Below are 26,545 nucleotides of genomic sequence, written 5' to 3' on the forward strand. Positions count from 1 at the left end.
TCAAGGCCAGAAGGTCCTGGATAGATGTTCTAAAAATATTAAGAGAACACAGATGCCAGCCTAGGCTACTATATCCAGAAAAACTCTCAATCAATATAGATGGAGAGAACAAGATATTTAATGACAAAACCAGATTTTCCCAATATGTATCTACAAATCCAGCCCTACAGAAAGTATTGGAAGGAAAACTCCAACCCAAGGAAGGTAACTATGCCCACAAAAATGTAGGCAACAGATAATCCAACTACACCAGAAACCAAGGGTGAAGGAGAACAAATATATTCACAATACCACTGCCAACAACAAACCTAAATCAAACAAGAATCAACAATCAATGGTCCTTACTCACCCTCAACATTAATGGTCTTAACTCACCTATAAAAAGACACAGGCTAACAGAATGGATACGAAGACAGAATCCATCCTTCTGCTGCATACAAGAAACACATCTTAGCTTCAAAGATAGACATTACCTCAGGGTAAAGGGTTGGGAAAAGATTTTCCAATCAAATGGAAATAAGAAGCAAGCAGGCGTAGCTATCCTAATATCTAACAAGTTAGACTTCAAACCAAAATTAGTCAAAAGAGATGAAGATGATCATTTCATATTCATCACAGGAGAAATCCATCAACACAAAGTCTCAATTCTGAACATCTATGCCCCTAATACAAAGTCACCCACATTCGTAAAAGAAACACTACTAAAACTCAAACCTCAGATAAAACCTCACACACTTATAGTGGGAGACTTCAATACACCACTCTCAACACTAGACAGGACCACAAATCAGAAACTCAACAAAGAAACAAAAGAATTAACAGAAGTTATGTCTCAACTGGGGTTAACAGACATCTATAGAACATTCCATCCAAAGACAAAAGAATATACCTTCTTCTCTGCTCCACATGGAACCTTCTCTAAAATCAACCACATACTAGGTGACATAACAAACCTCAACAGATACAAGAGAATAGGAATAGTCCCCTGTATCTTATCGGTCCACCATGCTTTAAAATTGGAATTCAACAACAACACAAATAGCAGAAAACCTGAAAACTCATGGAAACTGAACAATGTGCAATTGCACCACTCCTGGGTCAAAGAAGAAATAAAGAAAGAAATTAAAGACTTTCTAATATTCAACGAGAATGAGGATACAACATACCCGAACTTATGGGACACCTTGAAAGCAGTGCTACAAGGGAAGTTCATTGCACTAAGTGCCCATATGAAGAAAACAGAGGATAGTCACATAAGAGAATTAACAGCCCAACTGAAAACCTTAGAACAGAGAGAAGCGAATTCACCGCAGGAGCAGACGCCAGGAAATAATCAACTTGAGGGCTGAAATCAACAAAATAGAAACCAGGAAAACAATACAAAAAAAATCAATGCAACAAAGAGTTGGTTTTTTGAGAAAATCAACAAGATAGACAAACCTTTATCCAAATTAACGAAAAAGCAGAGACAGAACATGCAAATTAACAAAATCAGAAACGAAATGGGGAACATAACAACGGACACAGAGGAAATCCAGACAATTTTCAGGTCATACTTTGAAAATCTGTATTTCACAAAAATTGAAAATTCAAAGGAAATGGACAAGTTTCTGGATAACTATCACTTACCAAAATTAAATCAAGAACAGACAAACAACTTAAATAGACCTATAACCCACAATGAAATAGAAACAGTCATCGAAAGCCTTCCAACCAAAAAAAGTCCAGGGCCAGATGGATTCAGTGCAGAATTCTACCAGACATTCAAGGAAGAACTAATACCACTACTCCTCAAACTGTTCCACAAGATAGAAACAGAAGGTTCATTGCCAAACTCTTTTTATGAGGCCACAATAACTTTGGTACCCAAACCTCACAAAGACACAACTAAGAAAGAAAACTACAGACCAATATCCCTGATGAACATCGATGCAAAAATACTCAATAAAATACTGGCAAACCGAATTCAAGAATACATCAGAGAAATCATCCACCATGACCAAGTAGGCTTCATCCCTGGAATGCAGGGATGGTTTAACATACGAAAATCTATCAACGTGATCCACCATATAAACAAACAGAAAAAGAAAAACCATATGATTATCTCCCTAGATGTGGAAAAAGCCTTCAACAAAATTCAAAACCCTTTCATGATAAAGGTATTGGAGAGGTCAGGGATAACAGGAACATACCTAAACATAATAAGAGCAATATACAGCAAACCAACTGCCAACATCAAACTGAATGGAGAGAAACTTAAGCCAATTCCTCTAAAATCAGGAACAAGACAAGGCTGTACTCTCTCTCTCCATATCTCTTCAATATCGTACTAGAAGTTCTAGCTAATGCTATAAGACAACAAAAGGAGATCAAGGGGATCCAAATTGGAAAGGAAGAAGTCAAAATGTCTCTATTTGCAGATGATATGATAGTTTACATAAGCGACCCAATAAACTCTACCAGGGAACTCCTACAGCTAGCTGATAAACACCTTCTGCAAACTAGCAGGATACAAGATAAACTCAAAAAAATCAGTAGCCCTACTTTTTTCAGATGACAAAGAGACAGAGAAAGAAATCAGAAAAACATCACCCTTTACAATAGCCAAAAGCAACATAAAGTATCTTGGTGTAACGTTTACCAAACAAGTAAAAGACCTATATAATAAGAACTTTGTGACTCTAAAGAAAGAAATTAAAGAAGATACCAGAAAATGGAAAGATCTCCCATACTCTTGGTTAGGTAGGATTAACATAGTAAAAATGGCAATCTTACCAAAAGCAATCTACAGATTCAATGCAATCCCCATTAAAATCCCACCACAATTCTTCACCGACCTTGAAAGGATAATAATCAACTTTATATGGAAAAACAAAAGACCCAGGATAGCCAAAACAACCCTATACAATAAAAGAACTTCAGGAGGCATCACCATTCCTGACTTTAAGCTCTACTACAGAGCTATAGTTCTGAAAACAGCCTGGTATTGGCATAAAAATAGACAGGTAGACCAATGGAATCGAATTGAAAATCCTGATATTAATCCACACACCTATGAACACCTGATTTTCGACAAAACAGCTAAAATTATACGATGGGGCAAGGACAGCATCTTCAACAAATGGTGCTGGCACAATTGGATGAGGGTGTGTAGAAGACTGCATATAGACCCATGTCTGTCGCCATGCACAAAACTCAAGTCCAAATGGATCAAAGACCTCAACATCAATCCAGCCACATTGCACCTCTTAGAAGAGAAAATAGGAGGTACCCTTGAACAAATTGGTATAGGAGACCACTTCTTGAACATAACTCCAGGGGCACAGACACTGAAAGAAACAATTAATAAATGGGACCTCTTCAAACTTAGAAGCTTCTGTAAGGCAAAGGACAGAGTCCACAAGACCAAACGGCAGCCCACAGACTGGGAAAAGATTTTCACCAATCCTATATCCGACAAAGGGCTGATCTCCAAAATACACAAAGAACTCAAGAAACTAGTCAACAAAACACCAAATAACCTTATTAAAAAATGGGGTACAGAACTGAAGAAAGAATTCTCAATAGAGGAAATCAAAAAGGCTGAAAGACACTTAAGAAAATGCTCCACATCCTTAGCTATCAGGGAAATGCAAATCAAAACAACTTTGAGATACCATCTTACCCCTGCCAGAATGGCTAAAATTAGAAACACCAGTGATGACTTATGTTGGAGAGGATGTGGAGAAAGGGGAACACTCCTCCAATGCTGGCGGGAGTACAAACTCATACAGCCATTTTGGAGATCAGTATGGCGGTTCCTCAGGAAAATGGGAATTAGTTTACCACAGGACCCGGCAATCCCCCTCTTAGGCATATACCCAAAGGATTCACATCCATGCAACAAAGACATCTGTTCAACTATGTTCATAGCAGCACTATTTGTAATAGCAAGAACCTGGAAGCAACCTAGATGCCCCTCAATTGAATAACGGTTAATGAAGATGTGGCACATCTACACAATGGAATACTACTCTGCAGAAAAAAATAATGGTATCTTGAAATTCGCAGGCAAGTGGATGGCACTTGAAGAAACCATCCTGAATGAGGTAACCCAGTCACAAAAAGAGGAACACAGTATGTACTCACTCATATATGGATTTTAGACCTAGATCAAATGATCACCAGCCTATAATTCACATCACCAGACGAACTAGGATACAAGGTGTATTCTAAGAGATTCATATAAAGTCCCTCACAGAACTGGGAAGGGACAAGTCCCTCAGAGCTCAGGTGAAGTGGGGGAGGACAGCGAATGGAGAGAGAAGTAGGAGAAAATGAGGGTGAGGAAAGGAAAACCTGTGCGACCAGGAAGATTGAGCCTGGTTAGGAATAGAAGATAGGAAAGAGAGAGAGAGAGACAGAGACAGAGAGAGAGAGAGAACATAAAAGAGGGAGCCAATATTGGTTTGAAGATAAAATTGAACACAAAGAAAGGTCTAGAGAACTACAAGACTGCTCCCAACTAACAATCTCAGCTTCCATGGAAAGGCTATCATAAATGCCCTTCCCGGAGAATGAGATCAACAACTAACTTCTCCATGGAGCTCTCAACTAATGCCTGTTGGAAACAGGAGCAAACACCCATACATAAACACTGAGTCGAACTAGAACCCAGATGCAGATGGAGAGGACAAGACCAGGCAGCAGAAACACATAGAGACAGCTTACCTGAACAAGGAGGAGCTAATGGGCCCCCAGACTGACAGCTGGGAATCCAGCATGGGACTGACTCAGGCCACCCTGAATATGGGTCTCAGCCAGAAGGACTGAGCAGTCTAAGGGACCTCAGACAGTGGAGCCAGGACGCATCCCTGGTGCACAAAAGGACCTTGCAAAACATCCCCCATGGAAGGATAACTGCCTTAACCTAGAGACAGGAGAGAAGCCCTAGTCCCTACTTCACATGACCTGTCAGATCTACATGACCCCAACTGGATGGCATTTCCCTACATATGGAATTGGGGTGGGGGGATGGGAGGGGAGGGTGTTTAGAGTGCATGTGAGAGGGCAGAGAGGGTAAAAAGGAGGGAAGGAGGGATGGAGGGAAGGAGGGAGGGAGGGAAGGAGGGAGGGAGGGAGAGGGAACTGGGACCGACATGTAAAATAATAAATTAAATATAAAAAAAAATGCTTTGACTCCAAAATTTAAGTTGAAGAACAAGTTACTGGGGAAAAGGATTTCTATTTTTGTTTCCACAGAAAATAAAAAGATGTGGATTCCTTCCAGACTAATGTGGTTTGATCACGCCAGACCGCCTGAAACAGAGTACAAGCTGATCCTACATTCAAAACAGCTGCACAAAACAGCCCTACAGACTACAGCCAGGATTTCTGAATCTTCTTCGAATCCCCCATGATAGTGCCCCTTACCAGCAGGAAGTAGTTTGGAAAGAACCACGCCCAAATTCCCAAATATTGTGTATGTTTGTTTTCATTTAATTGGACTTTGTTATATAAAATAAAATAATAAAAAAAAAGAAAAAAAAGAGAAAAAAAAAAAGCTGCAGTTTGTATCAGAAATCCAGGCTCCTAGATACACAGGGGTAGCTTAGACAGTATGTTTGTTATCTTGGATATAGAAACAAGATTAACTAGAATCCCCTGCATATATTTAACATAGCTAGCCTCTCCTGCTTTTATACTCTGGAGTCCTAACTTCTCTCTCTGGTTCCAGCCACATATTCACATCACAGGGACCATAACCCAAGCCTGCCCCACTCACTCCCGTCTAAATTGTCTCTGTTGTTTTATCCCTCCTATTATACTCCATAGCACTGTGATAAATATGCATGGGACTTACACCAGGAGAAATCACATCTCTTTTGCTTTTCACTGTGTCCCTGACACCACAGCCACCCTGGGGATAGGAGCAATCTCTTAAGTGGTTAGTGAATGAATGAATGGATGTGGCTTTCTAGCGAACTGGAGAAGGAGACAGCTTACCGAATAGTCATTGTTAGGCCATGATAGGTAGCTTTATGTAATTTATTGACAAAGTGTCCAATGTACACAGCACAGTGAGCCCTGTGTGTATGGACTTCCACAGTCTTCTAGGAAATTTCACTCCAAGAGTCTCCTCTATGTTAAACAGTATAGTAGAAGTCTTTCTCCTACCCATCAATAAAATAGGACCAGCTCTCAAATGACCTGACTCTGCCTGTAAAAATAGGTTCTGGACTCTTTTGTATGGCCAGTAGTATTATACCTTGTTCAAGCAGGCATGTCTACAGTATTTAACACTCATAATATTAAACAGATTTATTCAAACTCCACCTGTGAATCCAAATCATAAAACTTTCATCATAATTTGATAGTCTGAATACACCATTAGCAAGTCTTTAGTTGTAATGCTTATTGATATTCGAAGATGGCTTCTGTGACAAAAATACAGGACAGAAATAGTGACTGCAATGCCTGCTTAATCACAAATCAACCGGTGACCTGATCAAAGGCTTGAGTAACCCAAGATGAAGATCTTATACAAATGATTTTTAATGGAACTCACCAAGCCAATTGTTCAATTTAGAAGAAAACAAAAGAATGTTCCCCTCAAGACCTAAGCTTCTGGCTCGTGGTCAGAAGGAGCTCAAACATATTTTCATGGGAAGGCACTAATTTTAACTCTTCTTTCTTGTTCCTTGAGAGTAGAGGAGGGCAGAAAGGGCCTTAAACCACTGAAATGAAGACGCTTTTTTGATGATTTCTGGTCCCTGAGGAATCCTTATTTAATAAGGAGTCTAAGGGTGAGCTGTCAGAAGAAAAGAGTCCTTTGTCTGAGATAAAAGCTGAGGTACTTCTATTGCCCAGGGCATCCAGGACACCTGATCCAGAACTAATGACAACAGCAAAGAATTACTTATTTTGAAAAAGTACCTAGTTAGCATTTATTTACTTCACATACAACCTATTTTCATGTTTGTTAATGTTTACCATTTTGATTAAAAGACTGGATTCTGATCTACTGAAAGCAAAGGTCCTGGGCAAACAGGAGGAGCAGGCAAAGCCAGTCTTTTCACTCCCAGACTGATGCCTTTCCTTGAATAGCAGAAGGCCTGAAGGTTGTGTGACAAGAAAGAACCTCCTTGCAGAGGCAGAAACTGCAAAGTCAGAAGTCAGGAGATACACACGAAATCACAGTTTTTGTTTTTTTCTTCTATATAACTAGCTACAAAATGAAGGTTCTAGTGTATCAATTTTTTAAAAGGCAGAGAGCCATGATATAGCAAAGTAGGAAGGGAAGAAATAAAGGCATGATGAACTCTCTCTCTCTTTCTTTTCTCTCTCTCTCTCTCTCTCTCTCTCTCTCTCTCTCTCTCTCTCTCTCTGTGTGTGTGTGTAGAGGCCAAAGATTAATGGATTAATGTCTTGTGTCTTTCTCAGAGCTCACCAATCTGTCTAGGAGGGCTGGCCCACAAACTCCAGATTTGCCTGTGTCCTTTCCCCCAGTGCTGGGTTAGAGATGTACACTATCATGCTTGGCTTTTACATATGTACTGGAGACTCAAACTCAGGTTCTCAAACTTGCTAGCAAACACTACACCTATTGGGCCATCTCCACTGCCTGGAGAATCCTTTCTAAAGGAATTGATTTAATACCCACATGACGTACACAGGTATTCAATAGTCACTTTCAGTCATTTCAGATTAATACACAAAAGGGATTCTCTTGCCAGTAAGATGACTTTTCAAGCAATATTCTTGTTTGTAAAGTTTTATGTTCTTTATGTAATGCATATTGTTTTTCTAGCTTCATTATTTAAAAAAATATTTCAAAAACCTGTTCTATACTATCATTCTCTTCTACTACTGGACATTGCATCATTTCTAAATTTTATTTATAAGTAACATTGTAGTAAATAAACTTTCATATTCATTTTTTAATTAAATCTTTACTTTTAAACTTTTTCCAAGTTCTCATTTCTTTATTATGGACACAACATTGATAGACACTGTATGAATACACAGACATCAGAGAGAGGCTCATGGACAGGTAGAGAAAGGAAAGGTATCAATGAAGTTCAAGAAAGAGACTCTCACTGACTGGGAGACAGAGGAGGGAATTTATCAGCCATCCGTTTGTAAAGCACAGCTGATCTGTACATTTTTATGATTACCAGACTGGAATCTTTTTTTTTTTTTTTCCTTGAGACAGGATTTTGCTGTGTAATAGCCCCAGCTATCCTGGAATTCAATTTATGACCAGGCTGGCCTCAAATAGTGCTGGGATTAAAGGCGTACACCACCACCGCCTGGCTAGACTGGAATCTTTGTTTCAGAAGCATAGCCATGTTGCACAGATGTCTCATTACCCTTGTTGCAGAGATACTGGTGAGCAAAGTCCTGTGGCTTTCATCCATATATTGAGTGATCAGGCATGGCAAAATCTCAGAGGTCTGAAATCATGTTCCTACTATCGTATACATTAAAAAGTATTTACTTCATGGGGTTATTGGGAAGATTAATGGGGACAGTATTTATAGGTTACTATGCACAGTGCTTAGCATTTCCAGAGTAATCACTGAAAATTTAACCATTTGCTTAAGCATTATATAGGCTTAGTACAAAGTATCAAATAACTTTCATTTTGGTTTAAGCTCATTTCACTGCATCCCTACTGAGCACAAACCTATTTTTTCACTTAGTTAAGTGAATTAAGAAAATTAATAGAGAATAAATGATTCAAAATGGTAGAATCAGGGGGGAGTATATGCATCTGGAAAGCCAGTATGGAACCAAGACTTTCCATGCAGCCCTGTTTTCCTGAGATCAGGCTGAATGGGGACGGTCCTCAGTGATGGCTCTTAGAGTCACATCCTCCTCATGACTTCTGTTGACTTCCAAATGGACTAGGATGAGTTGAATTTGTTGTTAAAGGGGCTGAATAGGATTCTTTTTCTACCTTCTATTTCCTGTTTTCCAAGCAGCACAATTTGTTAGTTTGTTTTTATTTTCAACATCAATTTAGGAGTTGGGGATGCAGCTGAATGATAAAGTGCTTGCCTTTGGTTCAATCTCTAGCTTTGGGCAGAAAAAAAAAAAAATCAGATTTAATGCCGGTTCCCCCAGCTTCATCCTGCCCTGTTATTATTATTTTCCTTAATATTTAGGTTTTATCACCCACTTAAAAGCTTTTGAGTTGGGGCTACAGAAAAGGCTGTAGATTAGGAACATATACTGCATTTGCAGAGGACTCAAGTTTGGCTCCCAGCACCTACATGGCAGCTCCCAAAGGTCCTAATTTCAGGTGCAGGGGATCCAACTCCCTCTTTTGGCCTCCTCAATTACCAGGCACACAGCTTACAAAACACTTAAAAAATTAAAACAAAATTGAGTGACAAAATTAGCTGTCTAAAATGGGAAATTAAAAAGGTCACAGCAAAGACTTAAGCCATCCTTAATGTTAAGCAAACTGTATTATTAGTGAATGTGTATTTAAATCCTATAAATATCCAGTCACCACAAAGGCAATAATTATTTACTCTTTTAGACTGGAAAGTCTCAATTTTTCTGACATTGGTCTGTTATGAATATTCACTTTAGAAGGCAAAAAACAGTAGAATGACTGCTTTCTTCTTAGCAATCATCTCTGAAAATGTTTGCAAAAGAAAGCAGGAAGTCCAAAAACTGTCAGCGATGTGAGGAACAAGGGAAGCTAAAGATCAAAGGGTTTCCTGGCAACAACTACCAGGTAATGAACACATACTATTCGTCTTAGTTATGTTTCTATTGCCATGTTAGAACACAGTAACCAATAGGGAGGAAGGGTTTATTTCATCTTACACTTTCAGATAATGATCTATTACTAAGGAAAGTCAGAGCAGGGACTCAAACAGGGCAGGACTTGAAGGCAGGAGCTGATGCAGAGGCTATAAAGAAGCACTACTACATACTGGCTTGCTCAACCTGCTTTCTTATCCAATTCAGGAACACCTGCCTGGGTGATGCTACCACCCACTGTGAGCTGGGCCCTCCCACATCCATCAAGAGAAATGTAACATAGACTTGCCCACAGTCAGTCTGTGGGCATTTTCGTAATTGAGGTGCCCTCTGCTTAAATGACTCTGGCTTGTGTCAAGCTGGCATGAAATTAGCCAGCACACAACTGAGGGCTTTCTGAATTCATTGTGAGATAGATTCTTTTTATACTTATGTGCTGCCCAGCGTATATAGCTAGTAAGATTCACACAGAGGCAGTCTGGCTTTCGCCACTAAGATGCCTGGTAACTCAACAGACCAGCTCTTCTGGAACAGTGCCTTTTGCTTTTCCTCCTTGTTTTGTTTTATGAGATAGGCTGACCTTGAAGCTGATCTCCCTTTCCTCCTGTTCCACCTCTTGATTACTAGGATTAAAGACATGTACTGCTACACCTGGCCTAACTCTTAATGTATGTTCTTCACATGAGACCTATTACTGTAACAGAAAGGTGCCTCCAAAGGTCAAATTGTCATTAATGCACTCTCAGTGACTAATATTTTTAAGTAACCACACTGGCAGCTTTTAGTTTAGCCAAAGTACTGACAAAGGAAAGAGTTGTTTACAGGATTTTAAAAAGTATGTCACAGAAGCTGATTGGAAGTAATCCCAACCTTTCTCTAAGATTAGCATTTTCCACTCGATAATTAGCTCAAACTGTCCCCTCCCACCTGCCACCCACCCAGTCATCTATCCAGCACCTCACTCACTCATGTCAAGAAGAGAGCAAGCACAGGGGAGGTGGCAAACACCTTTAACTCCTTTAGCACTTGGGAGGCAGAGGCAGGTGGATCTCTATGACTTCCAGGCCAGCCTGATCTACATAGTGAGTTCCAGGACAGCCTGAGCAACATAGTGAGACCCTGTGTCAAGACAAGACAAACAAACAAAAGCAAAGGAACAAAGCGAGCTTTAGGGAACACTTCAGGAGCACCTTGGTCCTCACCCTGGAAGAAGCTGTTGTAGTAACATTTCTATACAAGGACAAACTTACCTGATCCAAGTCGTTCCTCAGAGCAATTTTGCTTGTCACTAGTTCATGGGCAAGGTCATCATTCTCTTGTTCCAACCTCATGCTGGCTTCCTGTAATCTTCTGTTCTCCCTCTGCAGAAAAACAGCAACAGCCGGAAGTACACATTAGAGCCTGAACATAGGAGTAGAAAGAATCTGGTGGGGGATGGGGGAGGGGGCAAGCAGCAGCAACAAAGTGAACTCTCAAAGGTGTAAAAGAGAAGGCACAGTGGCACAGGAAGGCAGGTTGCTGTCTGGGAAATAACAGTGAGTTTAGCCAGCAGTGCGGATGCGACTCTACCGGTGAAGTTTAACAAGCATCGCCTAAACCCTCCAGACAAAACTTCATTAGATAAACCCCTCCACAAAGAGCATGGATTCCAAATGTGCTCCCAATTATGGGAGATTTTCACACAGACCTAGAACACAGACATAAACAATTCTTGTTTGAAACATGCACAGTTTGACCTCTAGAGAAATAGTCCACAATACCCAACAGGGATGATGCTGGTCATTTTCCCCCAAAAATTGTTTCTCTAAGATGAGGGACAAAATTAATTGAAACTGTTCAAAAACAGTCAAACGAAAATCAAGACGTGGGTTTCAAAAAGGAAAAAAAAAGGAGAGATGTTAGTTTGTGATTCTCTACCAACTGATTGTTTTAGTCTTTCTTTAAGATATATTTACTTCTGTACATAATCTGTTTTTGTGTTACTGAGAGCAATGGGCCCTGAAATTATTTTCTAAATGTTTATACTGTTTTCTTCAACGTTTAGATTAAAAGATTCTGAGTGAAATACAATATTGGGTTGTTTTTCTCCCACTTTGAGCTCTCAGGAAAAGTTTAAACTAAGATGAATTAATTAAGTGACTAACTCTTAGGAAGTAAGATACCTCTTGACTGCCACCATGAACTGAGTATCCATGTCTAGAATAGCAGCTTGGTGTCTGATATCACACGCTATCAAAAATGTCTTCTTTGCTACTGTTATTGCAGGAGACTCTAAAGGGACAGACAGGAAGAGCTTCAGGGTAACAAGCTCTTTGTGGTTTTAGATGTACACCTCTGTCAGTGTTTTCTTAAAGTGTGGTAAACACGCACAAAGCACTGCAAAAATACAGAAGACACATGTATGTTCTGGATGATGGTATGGAATGGCAGACTAGAGGTGGTGATTAATTTCACCTGTTGCAGAATAACCTGGTGTTTGTTACAAGACAGAGAACACTAATCCCTAACAACCCACTGCCCTCTCCATTTTTGAATGAGGTCCTTAAAACAGATAGTAAGAGCAAGGCCTGAGACTTTCAAAGAGCCCAAGGACCTGTAAACAGGAGGGTCAGCAGAGAAGTTGAAGGACAGACAACATCCTTTCTTTTAGGAAAAAAATTGACACAAACAGTTGAGGGATATAAAAAGCCTCTTGCAAAAACATGTGCCAAGAAGCAAAAGAGAATTCCAAATTACTCAAATACTAAGAAAATTCATGATAGAATTCCATGTTAATACATATTAGAGAAAAATTTCTAAAGATAGCTAGAAAATCCAATTTTTATAGTAATATGAACAACAGATATCAGCTGTAGGCAGTGGGTTAGTTTTGGCAAAATCACTTTTTCAAATAACCCCAGGTTTTCTACAATGAAAATAATATAGTTACAATTGTCTTTTAAAAACTTTTGTTAAATCCCTTCAATTCAGAATTTTAATTATACTAGAGGAAATAAAACACTAAAATGTGAAGAAGAAGGAGGGGAAAGATGGAGGAGGAGATGATGATGATAATAATGATCTACTGTTAAACAAGATCATTTTCTACAAAAAACACACTGGACCTTTTCCAGTGACCAAGACGCAATTTAATGCCTGGGAAGTTTTTCTTTGCCCTATATGTTCCTGTATAGACACTGTTCCCTGGATAGATAGAGCAACTAATATTTGTTAAAAGTCTGTGTTCCCACAGCTCTACTCTCCATTGAAGTACTCAAGTAACACATAGGGAAAAAAAAAAAAAAAAAAAAAAAAAAAAAAAAAAAAAGGCCTCAGAGGAACTGGATTTCTGCCAGGGGCTGGAGAGTTTGTATTTCTGAGACATCTATTATTTCTTTGTAGAAATGACTCAGATTTTTAAAAACACATTTCAGAAGCTTTCAAAATAAATGTCTCCTTGCCAGGAAACACCAGTAACCAACATGATTATTTCAACATCATGTATCACACAAAGCAGACTGCTTGGGTGGGGAAGAGATTTTTCTCATTTCTTGATAAATCCCTTCAAGAGGCCAAGATAAGACTTCACCACTCTCCCGAGTTACCTGCTTCTCCAGAGACTTTGCTCCCAGAATGCAAAGTTAGAAAATGCCTTCTCAACTATTATTTACATCATACTGATATGCTACCAGTTTTTCAGGTTGCTGTGATTGTGCTGAGAATTGCATTAACCTATGGGTAGTCATATGATGTCCATGGCAAAGTTACTCAAGTATTTAAAAGTAGCACCAGGTAGCAATTTTACTCTTAACCAGAAGCACAGGTCTGATGGATTACAGAAGCAAGCTGTGAGTGAGCACAGCTGAAATTCTGACTGGGAACTTCTCATTTTGATGAAACTTTAACCCTTCATCAGACACACAACCAAAGGGGTAAGAACAAGTGGGGCTCTGAAGAACTAAGGGTCTGAGAATCCCTAGAAAACAGACTGACCCATGAGGCATGCCTACTGGCTTTGGCTTTAGCAAGCAGCTTCAGCTTGGTGTCTGCAAAGCAAGCGCACAGTGGGAAGTGTCAGATGCCTGCTCTGCACTCACAGACAAGGGAAAGCAAGCTATGGAGCCAAACATGCAGCATCATCCTCCAGAGGGCAATCCTGGGTACTGAGGTGTCCTCATGCCATGCCAGAGGCATAGAGTATGACTGGGTGCAACTGAGACTCTGCTGCTGAGACAGGGATTTCCTGGGATGAACATGCCCAAACGTACCAAGGATTAGAACATAGTGTAATGCTTAGGTGTCTTTTCTAGTCTTTCCTAAGGAGCCAGAATGGTTTTCTGAACTGACTACTTTGAATTTTTTTTTTTTTTTTCCTTAGCATTACACTGGGGACAAAGTTGGGTTTGACAGTCTTGGTTTTTTCAAACCAAGGATGTGCCCGAGAGAGAGACCATGAAGTCAGCTGGGTAACTACAGCCAGTGTAGATATCCACACAGTAGATGTTAATAAGGGTTAGATTTGCCAACTTCTCAGAGCCTGGAAACAAGTCAGGCAGATGGCTCCCCTGACCTTACAGAAAAGATTACGGGAGGCATAGCTTATGTAACCCGCATATCACACTTCTGAAACATGCTCCATCTCACACAGCTGACACCATTTGAACAAAAAACATACAACTTTCCTCAGCCACTCCCTCCCTTCCTACACAGGACTTATACAGCTGAGAAATTTGGTTAGTAACTTTTAGGAGGACGATACTGCATTTTTTTTAGAGACAGACACTAATACAGACACACACAGATCAACAACAACAAAAAAACCAACTTACCTCCTCAAAGGTCATAGACCAACTACCGTTTTCAACCATAGGTACAAAGACAATTGAAAAAAAAAAAAAAGAGGAATATCCAGTGGAATTTCACACCTGCACACCTACTAATACATGTAGGAAACGGCAGTAACAGAAACAGATACTTGTTAATACTCTCACTGTTCAGAACGTCATATAGTGAAGTTCTCTCTGTGACTGCAAACATTCAATGGAAAAGTATACTCCAGGCAGCCAGTGGGCAAGTCTCAACTCAGGAAGACTCGGGCTTCAAAACTCCTCCCTTTTCACAATGTTATTTGCAGTTTGCATGACTTATGAAAATGAAAAGGCGGTGTGTGGAAATATTAGCAACTACAGATGACTTGTTGATTTTGTGTTAATGCTAGGTGGGAGGGACTTCCTCATAGGACACAATCAGAAGCCTTGTGGAAAGATTTGTCTTTGAAATTGCTATTCAGGGGAAAGCAAATGGAAAACTGTGCCTGGTTCCTGTTTATTTCTGGGGATGAATTTTTTGTGAAGCCATCTAAGGGATGAGTGAGGAGAAACCAAAGAAACGCTAACTGGCAAGGAAAGGAAAATGAACTCAGCTTTCAGGGAAAAAATGATGCAGAAGGCAGTGGCTATGTAATCACCCAATATTTTGGGTGTGTTGTCTGCTGCTATGATGAATTCTTGGCACATGCTTTAAAAATATTTAAGGGTCAGGAGAAAATATTTCTCTCACAGACGCAGTACAATTTTATTAGCAACAAAACCATTAACTGTTGAAAGTTTTATTTTGGACTCTTTTTCAAATTTTAGTTTTTTATGTGATCTGGCATTTTGCCTGAATGTATGTCTGTGTGAGGGTGCCAGATCCTCTGGAACTGGAGTTACAGACACTTTATGCTGCCATTGAACCCAGCTGGGAATTGAACCCAGGTCCTTTGGAAGGGCAACCAGTGCTCTTAATCATTAAGCCATCTCTCTAGGCCTTGGACATTTCTTTTAAAAGAGTTTATCATCATACTTATATTTTTCAAAAAAAAAACAGTTTTTTGATCTATAAAGATAAATAGCTACATATTTAATGCTTAGATATTTATTTTTACCTATAAGTGATATCCAAGAGAAACCTCTGGATATTGGTAATTACTTAATACTTTCTTCCTTTTCTCATCACAATCAATGTCATCTTTTTAAGGAAATTTAAATATTTAAAGTGCCAAACTAAAAACAAAATTTGTCAGAAATAACTATAGGTGGCAAAACACAGTGCATTTCTTTATATATTAAAAAAAAAAACAAACAAATGAAATCCCTGCAAACTTAGGTGACACCTCAGCAAAGGAGAGTAAATATCTCAGCACCACAGGACACATTTCCATGCTGCAATGAAGGTCCCTGTGCAGAAGCAGCCCTGGGCAAACAAAAACACAATACACCAGGCATCCAGATTTGACCCACAAGCCACTGTGGCTTTCCACTCCAGCACACAGAGAAATTGTGCTACATAGTGAGTTCCCAGGCCAGCCTGTGTGAGTGTGTGACCCTGTCTTCAAAAATAACAAACAGAAAGTAAATAGTTACAGATGATATAGAAACATATTATTGTCATATAGTTTCTCAACAATAACAAGGAAAACATTGGCAGATGCCAGAGATAAATGGCAGGCACACTAGAAAATTCTTGTATGTGTAGCATTTTTAGAGCTCCACATGAAGTGTGCCTGAGTTAGGGGCAGCACCAGCAGTAGCCATCTGCTCCTCCTTAGCTACATTCTTCAGCAGCTACAATAGGTTACAGTGTTTCCCAGGCTCAGAAGAATGTGGAACCTTCTTAAGTTTAACACATTAATAAATTTCTGTTTATTACAGGCAAACAGAAACCATTCTCATGTCCATTATTACTCATTAAAAGCACCTTATTTTACAGGATAGGTATTCCCTAAAGCCAACAACAGCTTCTTTGGTATGAAAGAAATAACACATATACATATTTTCATTAGTAGAACAATATTTTACAAGGATAAATTTAATTCTCTCAACATCCATTAAGTAAGGAAAGGCCCAATGCACTAATGATAAATCAATCAATCAATCCACCATCTTTTATTTTAATGTAAGAAAAAAAATTAGTATGATTTACAGAACTCATTAGAAGAATCATTTCTGAGGCTGGAGAGATGTCTCAGCAGTTAAGAGCACTGGGTGCTTTTCCAGAGGTCTCAAGTTCAATTGCCAGCATCCACATGGCAGTTCACAACTATCTAAATAGAATCTGATTCCTTCTCCTGGCATGCAGGTGTACATGCAGATGTGAAAGACTAAAAGAATAAATAAAAAACTAAAGTTATAAAATTAAAAAAGTTTAAAATCTGTACTATGCTCTTGACAGTAACCATGGATGTTACTACAAAGAAAAATATGTAAGAAAACCACTGAGTAATAAAAAATAAAAAGCAATAAAGAATCATTGAAAAGTAAAAGAAAAGAGGGATTTCTATTTGGATTATATTTGGTTCAGATTTGTATTGGTTTGGTGTTGGTAGGGATCAAGTTGCAACTCCCACATGCTAGGCAAGCCCTGACTGAATTACATTTTGACTTTAGAAAATTGACTATGTCTAACTAAGCTCATGAAGGCAGCTAACCAGTCTACATTTAACTATACTGAATATGGTTATGTATTTAAACCCTAAATTATATGTTTATGATACTATGCATGTCTCAAGCTCAACAGTTTAAACAGTCCACATTCTCCCCAGGAACTCCCCCTACAGAACAGGCAGCTTTTACCATGCTTTGGGAAATTCACTAAATTTAATTAATTACTCGTGTTTTTAAAGACCTGACTTAATTACTATCAGCAGCTCTTAATTAAACAAGAAAAAGAGTGTATCTTTCTTTAAAGATGGACGATGGCTGCAGTTCTCCAGAAGCTTCCCCAATTGACTGACCATACTGCTGAAATTCTTTCCCCAAATTGAAAGAAACCCATGTCCTCTGTGTAGGAAAAAAGTCTTGATTTCTAACATTGATATCTGCTTTGGTGGGTTTCATTACTAAATTTTAAAATGTTCTAAAACAGATATACCTTGTGTTTTGACACAAGTGACTTGGTGGATGGACTGGGGATGTAGCTTGCCTAGTGTGCAAGAAGTCTTGGGTTTTAAGTTCAATTTTCAGCATCACTTAAGTAGGGCAAACTCTTGACCCTTTGCCTCAGCCTCCTGTGTGTTGGTGTTGAAGCTGTTCATCACCGCTTCTAACAAAACCTTGCTTTAGTATACAACTCATTTACACGAAACTGTGTAGCTATCATTGCTGAACATTGCATCCTGCTTAGAATTTTAAAATTATACCAAACAGCATTCCTTCTCTTTATTCCTAGTTGGGACTGCAGTGTTGCATTAAGTGAGTTCAGTAATATAAACTGACAATGTAATAGGCACAAAGAGCATGCTTATATGGGAGGGCATGAAGGGCGATGTTACTGTGCATTGAACCTATGGTCGGTCTCACATATGCTAGACCAGTGTTTTACCCCTGAGGTATTATACCCTTAGATCAAATGTTAGACTGATACAGCAAAACGTGTGACTGTTGAGAGTAACCTCTGCATTCCTGGATCTTTTAATGCCAGTTCTCACTGTTATGCAAAAGCCCTTCTTCAAAATGCCAGCAAGTATGTGAGAAATAATAGCACTAAATTATAACAGTTTATGGTATGACATTTCTGGGTTTTGTTTTTGTTTTTAAGTACCCACAGTCTTTCCAACGCTCTTGCCATGTGGCAAGCTGGAGGCTGACATGGCAGTTTATGCAATATGGGTTCCACTGGTGAAGGAGGAATTGTTCCTGAACAGGTGTGAGTTCTCAATGTCTGTAAGAGCTTCCATAATTAAAAGTGCCTGTTCCCCAAAGAGACCAGAAGATGTCAGAGGTATTTTAAAAGATACTTTGTTAGATTCAGATAATTATAATTTACTTCCTTAAATGTATTTATTTACTTATTTGATTTTTTTCTTTATTCTTTTCTCTGTGTAGCCCTAGCTGTCCTGGAACTTGCTCTGTAGACAAAACTGGCCACTTGCCTCTGTCATCAAAGTACTGAGATCAAAGGCATGCACCACCACATCCAGGTGTTGCTTATTTGTGTATTATATGTATAGGCATGCACCACCACACCCAGCTTTTACTTATTTGCGTGTTCTATATGAGGGCATACATATACCACAGTATGAGTGTACAGGTCAGAGAACAACTTTTGGGAGTCAGTTTTCTCCTTCATTTGTGGATCCAGGAAATTGAACTCAGGTCATCAGGCTTGGAAACAAGTGCCTTTACTTGAAAGAGCCATTTCTCTAGCTAACCTTACTTTACTTATTAAACCAGATTTTTGTGTGCCTGAAGGACCACACTGGTTGATAAGCTAAAACTAGTTGGCAATTACTAGCTTGAAATATACTTATAACTGGATTATGATTTTGCCAAGTAGATCATTGGGACTATACATTGGGACTATACCTATACATTATTAAAACAGTATAGAAATATTGGTTACATAATAAACTAGGAGGCCACTATAATCATAAAAAAGAAATAGTGATAGAAGGAGTGTGACATGTGCAAATAAAAGGCTACAATGGGATGGGAGTGGTGACATAGGCCTCAATAGAGATCAGCCTGGAATACAGAGCAAGGTCCTGTCAAAATAAAACCAAACAAACAAAAAACCAAACCACACAACACTAGAACCTAAAATATCTATTTTTAAAACAGTATGCTTTTATAAAAATGGAAATGTATGGTTTATAAGTGCTTATACATACCTGTCTTGACACAAAAAGGATGTAAGACACAGTTACAGTTCAGGGGTTTCCCAGCCTCTTCGGGCTCTGTGAGGTGGCTGTATTATTTTGTGTTTTTAGATAGGGTCTCACTATGCTGCTGGTTTCAAATTCCTGGACCTGAATGATCCATCACAGAGAGCCACCTAGGGGCATGCAACTGTGCTCAGTATATGCCCATGTAATTATGTAAGTTTGAGCTATCATTTCCTTCTCTTTTATCTAAAAGCACTTTACTCATAATGGTGGGAGTATTCTGAAGAGTAGAATAATCAAACAATTAAAGGGCTTTTATTTTGATCTTTAACAGTTAATCTTGAGTCCATTCATACCTTTCTGTATCATAGGTCTGGCATTAAAACTGGATTTACTGAGAAGATAATAGTGGATAGTCATCAAACCTTCTCTATGAACATATAATCTGTTAACAGATATCTATCATAACCATATGTGGAATTATTTTCATTTCTCTAGCCAGTTTTAGAGGAAGGAAAGAAATATACTAACTGATGATACAACTATAGGGTAGTAATAGTTATGTAAAATATGAAGATGACCAGTGAATACTGGAGATGCATAACCAAGCAAGTTTATATTATTCTAAGTCATGCTTATAGTAGCAGAGTTTAAAAAACCAATAACCATTTATTAAACACCAATTATGTTCTGAGTACTTAACATATGACAGTCTTCAATCTCACAGTAATCCACCACAAAATCATATATTCACGGTGTATTTGACAATCAAGGAAAGTTTCAATGACTCACTCAAAATGCTGACCAGTCAGTCACATAGGGACCAAAATCCTCATCTATGATGTCAAATCCTGTTGCCTTTTCCAGAGAGCCAGGATTTTAACTCAAGTCTGACTAGGAGATCCACAAACCCTGTCCATCATGCTCCTCTGTGAGCATTAATTGCTGTTCTAGTCAACAACAATAACAAAAAGAGAGAGAGAGAGAGAGAGAGAGAGAGAGAGAGAGAGAGAGAGAGAGAGAGAGAGAGAGAAATCAAGATGCACAATGTGATTGCTGCTGCCAATATATACCTTCCCAACTACAGCGGCAACTCTAGTAATGGTGTTTCCATTAGGAATGCTGCCATAATACTTTTCTTGGAAGGGTATTTAGGTATCAGTTGGATACTGATGTAGTGAGGAGGGACTCTGACATATCTGTATGAGTCCCAAGAATTGAGACAGCTAAAGAAAAACAATGACATTTTTTAGAAAGTAAAAAAATAAATTGCAAATCACTGTTTCCCAACACTGCATGCTGTGGCTAATGGTACTAATTACTACCGAAAAGATCTCTCCATGTGATGGCACAATTTTTTAAATACCCAAACTAATGAAGATACAAATGAAATAATTTTGATTCTGAAACTGCATGCAAATGTCATTGTTACCTATGATTTGTTTGTGGAAATGAAACATTGCAACAAACATATTTTACTGTGCTTGATACATCTTTGTGGTTTTTATTTTTCCTCCTGAATTTGTATTTTTAACAACTGCTACAGACAGGGACAGGTTTACAATATCCTTGAGTCAGTCTTGGATGGTCACATCTAAGAGTCTCTGTGGAAGTGGTCATGCACAGCTAAGACAGTACTTTTTGGCATTTTCTGTTTTATTTTCCTCATTTTTGAAATCAGAAAGCCATTTTCCCCTTTCTCTCAGCTTCTCATGAAGATTCACAGTACACATGGAACATCTGGAGTTACCTAAAAATATACAAACTGAAAGAAAAGAGATATTATGGTTGAATACTTGGGAGTGAGTCGAAAATGAAGAAACAGGCATAGTCAGCATGTCACTGTCTGAATAGTTCAGAATGGAGCAGAGAGAACTGAACTCACCACACCTGATGAATTAGGGTAAATCACATCCTTTTTGCCCTGGTAAGTGCCAAGCATCTCTCATACCTTGTATCTATCCATTGGGTCTTCCTGTTGCAGCTGATTCTCCCGCATTGCCTGATATTCTTTTTCATATTTCTTTAGCTTTTTGGTTGGTACCTGCAGTGTTTGAAGAACAAAATGTTAGATAAGAACCTTATACTGATGGGGGGCCACTTTAAAAGTGTCTTCCAATTATGTTTCCGGTATTCCAAAGTAGTATTTCCAACTCAAAGGTGGGGGTAAAAAACAGATTCTAGAATAGAGTTTAATAGACATTTCCTGTGATGGTGAGGGTAGTACACACTGCAGGCTTTGTAAGCAATACTGTTGATGTTATAACCATTCAACTCTGCTGGGACACAAGGTGCCAAGGGCAGTACATAAGCAAATGTGTGTGGCTCTGTTCCAATGTTACAAAAATAATTGGTTTGTACCTGTTCTACAACACTGATAATGTCACAGCATACTTTGTGAATAAATTTAGCATTATTAATTTTAGCTATTGTTAGGTATAATTTACTCTATCATAATGCAAAGTGGAAATTTCTTCTTTATAAAAATAAAAACCTGAGTAACAATATCATAAGCAAAAAGGTTGTAAAGTCTGACACTGAAACCTGAAAATGTAAGATGATTATCTCGAATAAAATAAAAATGAAACAAATCATCTATTTCCTGCTAGGATTATGTCATCTTCAAAAGACAGCTGTTAAATTGGGCATAGCGGCACACTCAGGAGGCAGAGGCAGGTGGAATTCTGTGAGTCTGAAGATGGCTTCCTCTACACAGCAAGTTCCAGGCTAGCCAGGCTACAAAGTGAGAGCCCATTACAATCAAAACAAACAAACAAAAAAGAGATAGTTGCTCATTTTTCTCTAAAGGCCATGATCTTTCAATATTAGAATTCTAAGGATAAACACATGATGTGGGGTCTTAAGTCTGTTAGTAAAGAAGCCAGTGTCTTAATGACCACTATTTATTAATGGTAATATTTTAACAACTGTGCCCAGCACATTTTCTTCACTTACAAAACTGCAAATAAATTTCTACCTGGTAAAGGTTGTTGGTAGATTAAATGATTAAACAGGTAATGTATCTAAAATATTGTATGGTCTGTAGAAAATTTTAATAAAAAATTATTCAGTAAAAATTAACAAATTAGAATCTATTCTGTTCTTTGTGACTGATCAAATCCATTTCAATATTGTATAATAAAAAACTATAAAATTTCTTCTTTTCTTTCTAGTGGTGCTTACATCTACCAACATCTAAGTCCTTTACAGTTCTTTCAAACATCAAAATTCTCTTAACTCTAGACCCAAAGAAAGTTATTTTGGTTTGTTTTAATGTCTATAAACATGCTATGTGTGTCTTCTCCAGGAATCAGTGCAGGCAAGGAAGATGTTTCTATAAAGGATTTGGCTCAACCTAAGCTTCCACAAGCTGCTTCCTGCTGAGTTCACTATACGATGTTTAGAAAATAGAAATGCCAAAGAGAACAGAATTACTTGCATGAAGATACTTAGACTTTTCTAGGTTGAGGATAACATTAACTCCCTGCATTCTAGCCAGAGAGTTTGTTACCAACACTGTTCTTTAGTTCTGATTACCTTGGTATTCACCAACAGAGCACTGTGATGCACCACAGTGATTTGCTGTTGAATATGACTGGGAATTTTTACTAAACATGGTCCAAACCTGATATACAGAGCAACCCATTCAATAACCACTTTATGAGATTTTTTTTTCCACCCAGCTTATAGGGAAATATTTTCCAGCTAGTGAAAAAGTGAGGACATTCTCCAGGGTGTGACTGAACTGCAAAGTCACTGTTGAATCATCTCATGAGAAACACTAATCTTTGATTACTCCATGTCAAGAGACTTTCCCTGGCACACCATGACCAACTAGATAGAGTAGAAAGGAAGGTGCCACCTGCCAACTAAGTGACATCACAGATCATTAGCTAGACAGGAGAAAGATACAAGATCCTGCACTAGCAAAATATCGTTTTTGATTTTGATGATGCCCTCCTTTTCTTTCAGTTTTCTATGTGTTAATCATTCATTCAGAAAACTGAAAATTGAAAAATCGAGATCAAGTAGCAAATCACTGGTGCTGAGACTGCCCTGCGTCAAGGAAAAACAAGGTTTCCAGATTTTAAGCAGTAAACAGAGGACCAGGGAAGGGGAGCACTAAAGGGACCATGAAGGGGAGTGGAGTTCAGCAGCATTCCCAGTGGATCAGAAGTCTTTCAACATTTTTGCAGTTGCAGGAACTAGGCTGAGCATCAGTCCCATGTGGAAGTATTATATATAATTCTACAGTGAAACCATTCATCAATAACTTAAGAATAAGCTTATTCCTTGGGAATCTTCAAACTATTAACTAGGATTTTTGTTTACACGTAAAACTCAAGCTTATTGTTTATTTGAATAGGTTCATTTCAATGTGAAAAAATTAAAGTATTTAACACTATACATTGTTATTGTTATTATTATTATTTTAAATGCATTAACCCCCCTTCCTATCTGGCTGAGACTCTATGATGCTTGGCTTCCTCTTCTTCAGGGAAACAGAACATGTTCCCAGAGCAATGTGTTGCTAGGAAACCTTGCAAGCTTATTTATCTTGTGCTATTGGGCGATACCAAGCATCCACCTGTAATTGGAACGATGCAAAAGGGGGAAGACTGGGGGAGAGTCAGTGGGGTGGATGTCAGACTCTCAGTATGTATGAGGGAATCAGGAAAATGGAGTCTTCACATTCTGGCATTACAGTTCAGAAATAAATACAAATTATGTTATTTTAGGGAGTTTGGAAATTTGTAATTTCTCTTACAGAAAACAGGAATTAAAGAAAACTGTTCACTGTGTAGTTTTCATTAATAGAACAAAGGATCAACTAAAAATTGTTAAAATTTGAAGAACCTAGTATTTCAAGAAAAAAAAATCAATATAAAGAAGGTATGCACTTGAAGAATGCGTTAAGAATTAGCTAGTACGGTGTTTACATGCTGAATGATGTAGTGTGAGGGTTATTTCACCAGCCGGGTATTCTCTACATTTCCAGAACTTCCTATTTGGCTGAATTCAGGAAATGAGAACAACTGACAACAAGCTTCGGTATTTCAAAATATCACTTTAAAGAATGCTGGAGATACAGCTGCTCTGCAGACTGCTCTGCCTAGCAAAAGACCTGTAATTTAGTTTCCTAATCTATTTTTTAATTTAAGCCAGACAAACAAATAAGAAAATAAAACTGGAATTTAACTCTGGTGGGATGACAGCAGCAACCATGCAAATAGCCAGCCAAGGAAGGGCTGACATGTCAGATGACAGCCACACTCTGGGGTGACAGCTTCTTCAGGCAGAACCAATGTCTAGAATCATTCATGTTACAGACATATGGCACAGTACTTGGCCCTGACAGGGACACTCATGCAATAAATATCCACTTACACAGAATTAGTTAAATAGAGCTGGAGGGACCTTTGGATACTGCCTATTCGTCAACCTTTTCTTTAGGATGAAGATGCTGAATGACTGTGACCAAGGTCTGGAGCCCCACTTGCAGAGGGTGGGCCCTCTTGCAGCTAAAATGCCTCCCGATATTATTGATGCCAGTGCCACTTTTTCTTTTTTGCCACATTCATATACATTTTTATTTACTGCTTTTTCTCTTAATCAACTTTTAAAAGCACGCACTTATTTTATAAGAAAACAACTTGAAAGCAGAAGTTGAGGTACAATAACAGCCATTCAAACTACCTTCAGGAGCCTTACCCCTCTGAGGAGTGGATGGAGGTGGGAAGGGGATGGAGATGGGAGGGCAGAAGAAGGGAGAGAGGGGGTACTGGGGTTGGTATATAAAATGAAAAATAAATTTTTTAAATTAAAAAAGTAAAAAACAAAAAACAAAACAAACAAAAAAAACCTGCCTTCAGGCTAGTCCCCAGAACCGTGAACGTGCTGTTTTACAGTGCAGTGCAAAATGAGTTTTCAAATGTGACTAAGCCTAAGGAATTTGAGATAGAAATATTTTAGATTATTGGGTAAGTCCTGTGAAATTACATGAATCACTAAAAGAGGAGACTTTTTCCCGACTTCACTGAGATGTGACTATTGCCAAAGGGCCAATCCACTGCTGCTGCTGCCTTTGGGAAAGCGAATTCCCCGAGTAAAGGAATGTGAGCAGCCTTTTCATGCTAGGAAATGGACCTCCATAAAGGAACATGACCCTGACAACACCTTCATTTTTGTTCAGCAAGATCCATGTCTTCTTAAAGCCTACAAATTTATTACAACCTACAAATCCTTACAACCACTTAACTTACAGGGATTTACTATGGTATTAAGAGGGAGCGAAAACAATGTATTACAAATAATAATTGCTATTACTTGTGCTATTAAATGTTTACAAATAAAAGTCAGTCAAAAGTCTTTCTATGTTTGCTAAAAGCAAGAATGACATACATATTTGAAAATGCCAGAATTAAATCTCTTACTATGCATGCTAACTTAAAAACTGGAAAGAGAAAACCAACCCTCCCCTCCACTTCATGTAACTGACTGCAAGAATGCCAATTTAAGATAAAGTATAAGTGGTTATACCTTGTGTTACAAATGCTAGGATACAAAACTAGGTACAGTTATTGACAGGCAAAGGCCATGTGGCTCCATCTGAAGTGCCAATGCATTGTGCTCTCTCTTATATCACTAATCACACTGGCTGTGGTACTTCTGAAGTTGCATCCAGGCCTTGCTAAGGAAGTAGGCATTATCCACAGGTATCATTATGGTTTCATTGCATTACATTTTTAAAGTGATCTTTCAGACCCTCTAAACTGATAATGATGACCAGTATTTTGAAGGACACCTCACTAAATCAAATGGGCCTTTTCATTTATTTCCAGGATGATAAAGCCTGGTAGGTTATCAATTCAAAAATCATTGATGAATCTTTATTAACTCCACTGCTGGCATTAACACTTTCACCTGCCACTTACTGATGAGAGTAAGTCATAATCCACTGTAACTAGAAAATAATAAAGAGGAGTCTAATAAGTTAAGGCAGAACAGTGACTTCTAATAACAGGAGAGGAGAAAGCAGTCATTATCCTGTTGTCTTGCTTTTAATTCACACCAATCACCCTAGCCTAGTCAGAGATACTGGAAAGGAAGATGGAAAAAGAATACAGCTTGAGTGTTCCTTACAGGAAAGGTATAGGCCAAGGA

At 38.5% G+C, this 26,545-nt stretch overlaps 1 protein-coding gene across 3 annotated transcripts in view; it reads right to left on the minus strand.

Annotated features, from left to right (window-relative positions):
* Positions 1–26,545, minus strand: part of Rabgap1l (RAB GTPase activating protein 1 like) — a 569,277-nt gene that overhangs the window by 19,417 nt on the left and 523,315 nt on the right. For all 3 annotated transcript variants that reach the window (XM_051186069.1, XM_051186071.1, XM_051186070.1), the window contains exons 20-21: positions 21,333–21,425; positions 11,010–11,120 (exon numbers count right to left, since the gene is read on the minus strand). In XM_051186069.1, coding sequence (XP_051042026.1) covers positions 11,010–11,120; positions 21,333–21,425 — 204 coding nt within the window. The remainder of the gene's footprint in view (positions 1–11,009; positions 11,121–21,332; positions 21,426–26,545) is intronic.

Source organism: Phodopus roborovskii, unplaced genomic scaffold (assembly GCF_943737965.1).
Source record: "Phodopus roborovskii unplaced genomic scaffold, PHOROB, whole genome shotgun sequence".
NCBI lineage: Eukaryota > Metazoa > Chordata > Mammalia > Rodentia > Cricetidae > Phodopus > Phodopus roborovskii.